The sequence below is a fragment of the Ictalurus punctatus genome, chromosome 2 (genome assembly GCF_001660625.3).
Source record: "Ictalurus punctatus breed USDA103 chromosome 2, Coco_2.0, whole genome shotgun sequence".
Taxonomy (NCBI): domain Eukaryota; kingdom Metazoa; phylum Chordata; class Actinopteri; order Siluriformes; family Ictaluridae; genus Ictalurus; species Ictalurus punctatus.
In genome coordinates this window covers 13,813,291-13,824,820 of record NC_030417.2, presented here as the reverse complement: position 1 = coordinate 13,824,820, position 11,530 = coordinate 13,813,291, and the positions used below count along the sequence as shown (strand labels likewise).

The 11,530-nt window shown below is 39.5% G+C and overlaps 1 protein-coding gene across 1 annotated transcript in view; it reads left to right on the top strand.

Moving 5' to 3' along the window:
* Window positions 1-2,773: 2,773 nt before the first annotated feature.
* The window catches only part of itga3a (integrin, alpha 3a), a 58,083-nt gene continuing 49,326 nt past the window's right edge, over window positions 2,774-11,530 (top strand). The window contains exon 1 of the mRNA XM_017452722.3: window positions 2,774-3,092. Within this exon, the coding sequence (XP_017308211.1) occupies window positions 2,902-3,092 (191 nt within the window). The 5' untranslated portion in view covers window positions 2,774-2,901. The remainder of the gene's footprint in view (window positions 3,093-11,530) is intronic.

Genomic DNA, 11,530 nt, shown 5'->3' with positions numbered 1-11,530 from the left:
AATCTACCTTATTCTTCTGCTTATTAAGATGCTTCATATACAATTTAATGCAGATTTAACCACAGTTGGGTGTTTCATCCATTATATCTCTTCACTTTTCCTCTCTCCACTTAACATATTTTAAGGATGTCTCAATTAACCTGAATCATGCTGTTCCAAATGACCAAACCATGCACATCTGGAAAATGATTCAGTTATTAACATAGGCAGGGGATTTGGAACTAAATACTAAATTAATGCTTTTTTAAATAGTAGTACACCTCATGAATGCTGCATACACTTCATGCAAGTATGTGTAAAAAAAAAACAAAAAAACTACTACAACAAAAAAACCACTTAAGATCTTCCTGTTTGATGATGACCAAATCCCCTTATATGCTCTCACGTGACGTTTCATTTCTTTCAAGCAGTTCCTCTGCAAGGGCTTGGTAACATAAGTTTGGACTTCCACTTATCAGGCCACAAGTGCTGCTAAGTTAAACTGTCCCTTACCTGAATTCACCCTACAGAATTACTGCAGCTACTACATTTGGAGATTTTTTAAAAAAAAAAAACAATCCTTGTAGCTTTTGCCACTCCCAATGTGAATCCAAATTTGTTCATGTACACAGTAAAATCCCCAGTGTTGAATTAACACCCGGAGTGTTTATTTGTGTCCAGTGGACTTATATAAATACTGTAGGGTGTAAATTCAATACTCTGGGTGTTAAATCAACACTAGGGATTTTGCTGTGCAAATAGCTTATTCTTTTTGAATGACTTTTTTCTGCATTGTTGTTTACAACCCCCCTGCCGAAAAAAAACAAACAAACAAAATTCTGCATTTCAATTTGAGGACACAAATGGTTTTAAGTAGGTCAAAACGACAGTCCACAGTTATTGGATGGATAAGGTCTTCACTCACAAATGTGAATGTAGTGTTGTGTCTTTTATGCATCATTTCAGCAGGAATTATTTAACTGCTTTGTTCTTTTTTTAACATAACAAAGATGTACAATGCATTTTTGCTTGAATTCATTTATTTTCCATTTGCTTCCTTTCCCCCCAGAACCCGGTTGCATATTACTTGTTTGATGAAGCCTATTATATTTTAAAATTTATTATTAATTTCAAATTTGCACTGACAACAACACACTCAAATTTTTTCCCGCTGCATTAAATGCTGCAAGGGCTATCGTGGTCTCTCCTTTCTCCCCAGCAGTTACCTCTACACAGGGTTTACCCACCTCATCCAACCACAGGGGTAGAGCAAAACTGGTCTTGCAGGCCAAATACAGTCCATCGCATTTCCAGAGATGTGATGGAACATCTCTGATTGCAAGTTCCTCCAGCAGGTCTTCATACTGTTGAAACCACTTTCCTACCACACCAGGGTTCAACCCTGCTGCTCTTGCTGCTGAAAAGACCTCTGGTGTCCTGATGCTGAGGTCTGGATTCTGCTTTAAAAAAATTTAGAAACCAGTAATTACTTCAGAGAAGCCTTTGATATGATTGGTCTTTGCATAATTCAATGCAATTCCCTGGGCATCTCTTTTGGTAATGGGGAAGCCTGTTTTGGAGAGGAGCTTGATAAGACTGGCCAGTTCTTTCTCAGATTCCTCTGACAGGTACTGCTTCCTCCCAGATGCATAGCCAGAGCCAGCAACTTTGCCACTAATGCACCTATGCAAAGTGGTCTTTGGAATGTTCCAAGCCGTTGCTAAAAAGGAACATTTAATGTTTGCCCTCTCTCAACTGTCTCCTGGTATTCATTAATGGCACGCCTCATTCTGTCCTTTCTCCACAGGTTGTACTGACATCTTCCTTTCCCTTTCTCTTCTCCTCTCTCTTTTTCCTTTCTTTGCCTGTCCTCCTGCCATACTGTCTGCAATGCAAAGTATTAAAAAAAGATTTTGTATGGATATATATCTAGGCTTATGAACCTATTTTTCACCCTCAATTTCTGTATAATTTCTGTGTAAGAGTGTGTGTATGTGCCCATTTTAGCTGAAAATTGTGGCCCATTTTAGCTTAACTACATAAAATGACTTTTTTTTCCACAAAAATCAAAGTTTCTTTTTAAATGTAAATGTTTTATTTAAAATAGCCTGTCAAAACATTGTTCATAGACTGTTTGCTTCATTGGTAAGCTTACTTATAATTGTTCTATCACCCTTATTAGTGATGAATAAAATTTACCATGCCATGCTGGCTTACCATACAATTTCTCTGACATGCTTCATATAACACTGTGCCCTGCCCACTTTAAGAACCTTAGACCAAACAAAACTATTGTTATATGTCAACTAATGTTGTAAAAACAATTTAAGATCAGTTCTTGTGATTGGCTGTAAAAACCTAAAAGGCTGTGACGCTCCAACCTTATCTGGCCCATTTTAAATGATGGCCCATTTTAGCTGACTTCACCCTATTATTATTATTTATTTATTATTAATTTCAACAGCTCGATTGAAAACATAGATGGAGGCATGACATGCACACCTACACACCAGCACGTTTTGCACGGGTGTGACTGTGATCTTTTTTTTTTGTAGCCTGAAGGCGCGGTTTGAATTTCTCCTAGCACGTGTTCCAGTATTCTGACACTGTGCAAGTCTGGGGGATAAAAAACAAGACTTTTAAAAGGCGCACTATGGACATCAATGGGTATAAAGGTAGGTGTTCGAGTACCTGTAGCCCCCCGACTCCCCTCCCAGTGATTTAGTAAGTCGTAGCTTTCTCTCCGTGAGAGATCCTTTTGAACTCCTCCTATAGCAAACACACGTGGGAGGGGCTGTGTGCTTGTGTGCGTGTGTGCATGCGCTTTCTCCTCCTCTTCTTCACAGTACTTGGACTTGGACATTAACCGGTTCGCACTTGTTACGAGAAGAAGGCTCCCCAGGCACTTGGGGTTATTTAAAGATGGTCCGCACAATGACGTCACATCTTCGGACGGTCCGGACTGTGCTTTTTGTGGTTATGTATTGTGATGTGTGTGCGGGTTTTAACCTGGACTCTCGCTTTGCGGTGGTAAAAGAGGGACGCACACCCGGAAGCCTGTTCGGACTTTCAGTAGCGATGCACCGGCAAACCGTGGGGCGCGCGCGTTACCTGTAAGTACGCACTCATGCGCGCACGCACGCACTTACGCAAACTACCTGTAAACGCTCTCTCTCTCTCTCTCTCTCTCTCTCTCTCACACACACACAAAGCAAAGCAACTCTTCATGTGTTGTATGTGCTGAATAAAGAGTTCATGAGAGTTTTAGGTTAATGTACCTGGTCCAGAGATGATCAGGATCACCTCTGGCCAAATTTGGATGCTGAACATGTCAGACGCATGGCATTCTTGTGCCATAAATCTGTAACATCTGGCTTCCAACAAAGGAGGTTGTGAGTTCAAATCCTCTTTGTCCGTACTGTCATTCATAATGTACTTTTCTCCTATCCTCCCCAACAGGGATTTAGATTGATGGTACTCTCAGTCCCTGACATAGTGAACTAGCATGAGGATGTGTAATGACTTCTGTAAGTCATTCTACATAAGGGTGCTTGATAAATGATGTAAACATAAATGAATCCTATTTAGCCTTTCTTGATTGGGGGTGCAGTCAAAATGTCTTCTATAGTCATGCCTGCCAGTGAAATCTAATGTTTATTTGCATCACAATGAGAACCTGCAGGCTCCCTGCCATATGATTTGTTTACATTTCATTTTACTTTTCAGTACTGTACAGCCATGTTTGAGGACGGTGGTATACTGTTTTTTGTTCTTGTTTTTTTTTTAGTGGATCTGTCATAATGATATTTTATGGCAACGTTGTTAATATGGCAATATTGTTTGGTGGCAGATTTTATTTTAAAAGTGAACAATAATGAGTTTAATTTCTATATGTCCTATACGTTCGAAGGAAAGTAATTTTTTTACACCACTGCCCAGACCCGACATGTTCCTGAATCATTTTAAGATGTGACTTAAGACTTTAAGACTTACATAAAGCGCAGGAGACCTTGTGTTGATTTCAACATAATTATTTTCAAGCTCATGCAGGCTGAATGAAACAAGGCAGCGAGCTGTATTTGAATTGAATTAATGCACTTGACAATGAGGGGAAAAGTCTTTAAGAAGTTTTGATCCAAGTGTTATGGGGCAGGGTAGGGAAAATCTGAGGAGATGTAGCCTCGACAAATCCAGCACCCTGACAAATCCAGCCCTGGTCTGAAGTCTTGTCCACACTAATAGATATGTTTTTTTCTCCCTAATTTGGTCACCTGCTAATTCACACCACCCAGCCAGTTCTCCTCATCATACAACAAATACCAACCAGGGAGAGTGAAGGCTAGCAAGTGCTTGCTCTGAGTCACAGGAAGCCGGACAACTTCATCTTTTGTACTGTCACTCATACAGCATCAGAGGGCAGCATATCACACTGGGAGAAACGTTCTATCTGCCCTCTTCTGCATATATGACCTTACAGATGCCTATGATTGGCTGGTGTATCTGTGATTGACGGGGAAGAAAAAGAATACCACCCCACCCATCCATTTTGCTCCCTTGGCTCCCGGATTGCTCTGGAAAAATTGGGATTCTCCATGGATGGGAACTTCTCCCAGTGTTCTCCCAATGATAGGGACTAATAGGTTTAAAACAAAGAATTTTCTCTGTTCAGTCCACAGCGAAATAATGTTTTTGCTCATCTATTTCTCTTTCTATTAAACCTAATTCTATTCTATGACATTGCTGTAGATGCGTAATGCCAATTTCAATGCGCAAAAGAGTTGTTAATATGTACCTCATCAAACAGCTGAGCAAGAATAATCTAAATGATTTAAATGGGGTGGCACAGCGAGTAGCTTTCCTACCTGACAGCTCCAGGATCCCCAGTTTGAACTTGTGCTTAGGTTGTCGGTGTGGAGTTTTGCATGTGCCCACAATGGGATTGCTCTGTGGTCTCCAGTTTCTCTCTCACCTCCCAAAAACATGCCAGTAGATGGACTGGCTACTCTAAGTTGACCCTCGATGTGAAGCAATGAGTAAACGTGTGTATGATGCCCTGTGATGGACTGTTGTCCAATGTAAGGTGTATTCCCACATCATGCCTATTGTTTCCAGGATAGGGTATGTATTTAGCATGACAATGAACAGGATAAAGCAGTTACTAAAGCTGACTATAGAAGTACATCGTGGTCCTTCTCAGCTTCCACATTTTGCATTTGTGACTTATAATATTGCTAAGAGGAAATGCTTTGCAATTTGGTAAAATTGCTGACTAGGCCATTCCAAAGTGTTGATCTTCTTCTTCTGAAGCCAGATTTTGTGCCGAAACACATTGGTATTTGGAGCGATCCATGGTTTTAGTATCTTGAGTAGAGCCTCAGTCTCAGCTGAAGAGAAGCAGTACCATTGCATGATGCTGCCACCAGCATGCGTTACCATGGGTATGGTGTTCTTTGGGTTTTGCACCAAAAATTTCTTTTAGAATCATGCCCAAAATATTTTGACTTGGACTCAACAGACCATAACACATTTTGCCACATGGTTTGAGGTGATATATATGTATATTCTGGCTTCCATCTAGCCACCCTACCAGATAACTAGGCTTGCTGGGATACTCTGTGTTACCGGTATTACACAGTGTTCGGCCGCACACCGATTACATCACTTGCCCACCGCGGCACTGCCCCTACAGTCGTTTTGCTTTTTTATAGTAATAAATATCATGTAGTTCAGTTAGAGAATGGACGCTACAATTAAAAGCTGAACACATCTGCTCAATTCAGCATGACTCTGACCCAGATTGTTGTCACATGCAGGGAGTGACCAGTACTTGCCGGATATTCCTGCAGCTCTTTTAATGTTGCTGCAGGTCTCTTGGCTGACAAATTTTCAGCTTTTCTCTTTTAGAGGGCCGTCCTGTTCATTGTAAAGACACAGTGGTGCCCAATTTTCTCCACTTGGTGATGATGGCCTTCATCTTCATCTTTCAGTGTACATCCTGATCAAAAGCTCCTGTACATGCTTTGTAAAGCTCTTTGCGGTCCATGACTTCAGCAGTTGGATGAAACAAAGAAAATGTCAAGAAATTCCTACAGAAACAAATGCTTTTTATTTGGGGTAAATGAGCATCACGTCATTTTGATGCACGCTGTAGGATAATTACTTTTGAAAATAAGTTTGAATGTGATTGGTTAATTCTGAGCACAGTCACATGCCCCATTATAAAAGGGTGTGTGCACTTGTGCAGCCAGGGTATTGTTCCTGTCCCCTCCCACACATTTTTTTATTCACTGTAGCTTGTCTATAAGCTAACTCAGCTAGTAATACTGAAGGCAGGAGTGCACACTATGTTTGTATTTCCTTCCTGTGTGGTGGTGCTGGTTTTATACTAAAGGTTGATCCGAACAGTGATCTGAACCAGCGCTGTTGCAGCGAATCAAAGTCGAGGTCTAAATGCTAGTACCAGAACCAGGTCGCACAGTTGTCTTTTCTAATGCTAGCAATGAGCTGAAGGGGTAGGCAACTTATCTCAGATGTAGTGCTCTACCAGAGCTACTGGTGGTCAGCAGACTGATACGGGTACGGATTAGCAGGAAAATGTTTTTAACAGAAACAAGTGTGTGCAGATCTCTCTTTCTCGCTCTCTCTCAGTTTGTGTGCTGTTCTAAGGTGTGTCTATGTGAATGATTAAGCTGAACTGCAGGGTGTGTGTTTTATTAATCATTCATCTAAGACAGTCATAATGAAAACTGCCGTCAATAACCTCTCCGGTCGCCATGGTTATTAGAAGATGACACTCCTTGTGGTACACAGGAAGTGACGTCATAGCCATGGCAATCCCTTTACCGGATATGATCAGAGGACATCGTTGTATTTGAAACATATTAAAAGTTCTATATGCCATGTTTCTCCCACAATAACGCTCACTCTCATGGTGAACTGAATTATGGGATTGCTTCAAATGTGTCCAAAATAAGGACACTTAGAAATCTGCTGTCCTTATACTGCCTTTTTAATGGGACCGACTTTATCTGCCATACCTAGGCAGCCTCCTTCTGAGGGGAAGGTATTTGCATGTATAATATTAATATCATACTTAAAAAATGTGATCTATTGTACATACACATGAATACTTCAACCTTGTGTGTTCACTGTGCAGAAAATTTAATGACAAGCTACACACTAAACTCTGCACACACTGCTAATGTAGTAACATTTATACTATTTAGAAATGTACCAAGTGTGTGTGCACGTGTGTGCATGTTTGTGTCCTGGAGCTACATGAACATGACGGTACAAGCAAACTGATATCTCTGCTTATATTAATGTTTTTCTTTCCAGAAATCCTCAGGCTTTAAAAATCTCAGTGGTTGCACAAGACACACACACACACACACACACACACACACACACACACACACACTCACACACACACACACTCACACACACACACACAGAGTTTCTCATATCAGTCAAGGATATGACTCAGGATAAGACACAATCCAGCCTTGATTGAACAGAACAGAGAAGCGCATGTATCAGTCTCTGTTTAGGCTGTGTCCCAAATCGCACAATTCTGTACCTAATGGTCTGTCCAAGGTGTATAAAACCTACAGTACCATATAATGGCATATCCTTTTGATATACAGTATAGCAGTATGCAATTTGGGACAAATCCCATAATAGTGTGTGCTTGACGAGGCAAATGTGTGTTTTAGTTGTTTAGTCATGGAATCGTGACAAATCTTCATCTTATGTTCATTGCAGTACTAGGTAGTCGAAGTGCTTAGCAGCCTGAATAGTGGTTTCCCAAGACTACCGTCCTATGTATGTGTTTTCGTCTCAGTTTGCACATGCTGTCATGCTACTGTAAATAGTGTTTCACAACTTTCTGTCAACTAACGCAGGCCTGCCTACCTTTACGAATTTCGTGTAGGTAGGCGTTTTAACATCAGAGTACACTGCTATGAGTGTTCACTCAAAAAAAAACAGAGCAGACTTTATTTATCCAATAAAAATGTCAGATGAGCCGACTGACATGTGAGTCTCATGATTCAGTGATTGAGAACTGCATCTCCTTTATGTACGGATACCACTGGAAGCCTGATGACTGCAAAGTCTCAATACAGTAGGGGACTATGTACACCAGCACCATGCTGGTTATGCCTTTGTCAGTGGACATTTGTGGACGTCCACTTCTTGGTTGGTCCGCAAGACTTCCAGTCTTTTTGAATTTACATTTACATTTATTCATTTAGCAGACAATTTTATCCAAAGCGACTTACAAATGAGAAAATACAAGCAAAGCGATATATCAAGCAAAGAACAATACAAGTAGTGCTACCATACAAGATTTATAATTGAGTTCTAGAAGAAGCAAAGTACACAGAGTAGAGGTGTAAGTGCCAGAGTTTTTTTTTTTTACAGGTTGGTTAGGTGTTCACGGAAGAGGTGGGTCTTTAGCTGTTTTTGAAAATGGTGAGAGATTCTACGAAATTTGTTAATAAGTTTGGCAACAGTGTCGTGTGTGATGTGCTTGCTGTGTTTCCTGTTAAAGTCCATCACAATTTTGTTACAGCTTTCTGATCCAGCCATGAAAATGCTTTCAATACATTTTTCTTTTGTCAGAGGCATTCTTAAAGGCTATCTGGAAAAAAAGAAGGAAAAAAATAAATAATATACATATTGAATGTGTCAAGGGAAAAAAAACAATCATGTTCTCATTTTCATTATCAAGACCAGTTTCGGGGACTCTGTGCCCAATTTAGCCTCAGATTACTGTTCTTATCTGACAGGAGCAGAACCCAATGTGGTCTTCTTCTGTCGTTGCCCATCATCCTCAAGGTTTGATACGTTGTGCATTCTGAGATGCTTTTCTGCTCACCACGGTTGTAAAGAGTGTTTATTTGAGTTATCCTAGCCTTCCTGTCAGCATAAACCAGCCTGGCCATTCTCCTGTGGCCTTTCTCATCAACAAGGCATTTCCCCCTGCACAATTGCTGCTCATTGGATGTTTTTGTTTTGGTTTTTTTTGGCACCATTCTGTCTAAATGCTAGACACTGCGGTGTGTGATTTACTGATTAGATAATTGCAAATCACATGTTTGTATTATTGCATTAACTCTAATACATAGGGAAAACACTTTTTAGCAAAATGTCTTCCATACTTATATATATGCAGTATCTCACAAAAGTGAGTACACCCTTCACATTTTTGAAATATTTGATTATATCTTTTCATGTGACAACACTGAAGAAATGACACTTTGCTACAATGTAAAATAGTGAGTGTACAGCTTGTGTGACAGTGTAAATTTGCTGTCCCCTCTAAATAACTCAACACACAGACATTAATGTCTAAACCGCTGGCAACAAAAAGTGAGTACACCCCTAAGTGAAAATGTCCAAATTGGGCCCAAAGTGTCAATATTTTGTGTGGCCACCATTATTTTCCAGCACTGCCTTAACCCTCTTGGGCATGGAGTTCACCAGATCTTCACAGATTGCCTCTGGAGTCCTATTCCACTCCTCCATGACGACACCACGGAGCTGGTGGATGTTAAAGACCTTGTGCTCCTCCACCTTCCGTTTGAGGATGCTCCACAGATGCTCAATAGGGTTTAGGTCTGGAGACATGCTTGGCCAGTCCATCACATTCACCCTCAGCTTCTTTAGCAAGGCAGTGGTCATCTTGGAGGTGTGTTTGGGGTTGTTATAATGCTGGAATACTGCATACTGATCATACTAAGCTATCACTGTATAGGTTTAGCTGCTACAGTGCCATGCAAAGTACATTATCTTTCCTTATGCTCTGCTCATGTAATGTTCACGTAAACTGGAACTCACATAGACTTTTGCACACCTTGCTTTCCTGCTCAGCATCAGAGGATGTTACTGTTTGAGTTTCAACACATTTACTCATTAAAAAAAAAAATAAGGGTATATCCATTTTTCCTCACACTGACTATATGAGCTAGCGTTTGGCAGAATTGAGAGACTCTCAGCCAATAAGAGTGTTTTCGCGTATTTTTCTGTAAACCCTGTCTGATTGGTCGTGTCTCTGTTCACTGAAGATATAAAATCACAACACTGGCGTCTTCTTTTACTGACGTTCAGTTACGCAGTGACAAACCGCTTCAAGTGGAGAATTATTCGAGGCTAAAGAAAAAATCTTCGGGGCAAAACGTGATTTATTTTAAAAATGAATTTTACTTAATATTGTTTTCTTAACCATAAATTTGTAATGCAAGTAAGGTACTTTTATTGACATAGTAACTGTAATCAGATTACATAAATTTAAAATGTAATTCATTATATTACTGCGTTATCAGAAAAAGGAATTAGATTACTGTAACGCGTTACACCTAGCTCTGTTTGCAATGGACCCTGTGTCCGTGTTTAGGGAAGGAAGCTGCAGTGCAAGCATGTTCAGTCCTGAAATCACACTATTACATTAATGATCAAATCATGTTTCTGTGTTTGTGCTTCTGGTCATGTATTAGTGAGCTAATCTGCCATTTCCTGTTGGCCTGTTACTATGAATGTAAACGGAATGAACAGAGACTGCACAAATTTATTTTCCAATGGTACACACACAAACACAAAACACAAAACACACACACACACACACACACACACACACACACACACACACACATACACACACACACACACACACATGCTTTAATGAAAACTATCTGTAGCTTTGTATTATTCATGCACCAACTCACTCCCTGTATTTCTGTTACTGTAAAAAGTGTCCCATAATTCATAGCAGAGGCAGAATCCAATCCAAAACTACACAAAAATCTAATATGTGACAAATATGTACTATTTACATAAATACACACACTAAAAATGATCCAGTAGTTCAGTAAATATAGCAAAAAAAAAAAAAAAAAAAAATCTCTGGTTTTTACACAGAAAAGTAAACTAGTAAATTAATTCTTGTATATGTATACACTCCTGGGCAAAAGAAATGGACCAAGTCAAAACTTTAAAAATATTAAGCGTTTAAATGATCTTAACAACAAATCATTGGTCAGAAAATTAGTCTCCTTGTAGTAATTAAAATGTTTGATGTAATATTCAATCTAACACATGTCTGTGTGTACAAAATTAAAATAAACATAAATAAAATAAAAAGTTGTCTCCAAGATTACGCACAAGGCATAAACATTTAAAGAAATCAAAGGGAATAGCAATCACATACTAAGCTACTTTATCTATTTATTTAATTCTTGCTAATTTCCTGAAAAAAATATTTGTTGTTAAGACAATTAAAACCTTAATATTTTGCCATTTTGGGCTTGGCCCTTTTTTCCCCCCCAGGAGTGTATGTGGCTAAAACCCAAAGTGTATTTTGTACTTACTTTACTGTGTTAAATTTACTATTATTGTGCCAGTGCTCACAAAACCCCCAGAAAAACAAAAAAAGAGGTTACTGTATGTTTGCTTGAACCAATTCTTGGACTCTTGCACATATGAAAATCAACACACGCAGACAAGAAGAGGACCTTGATGTTGTTTCAGTGCTGAATACATTACATTCTGT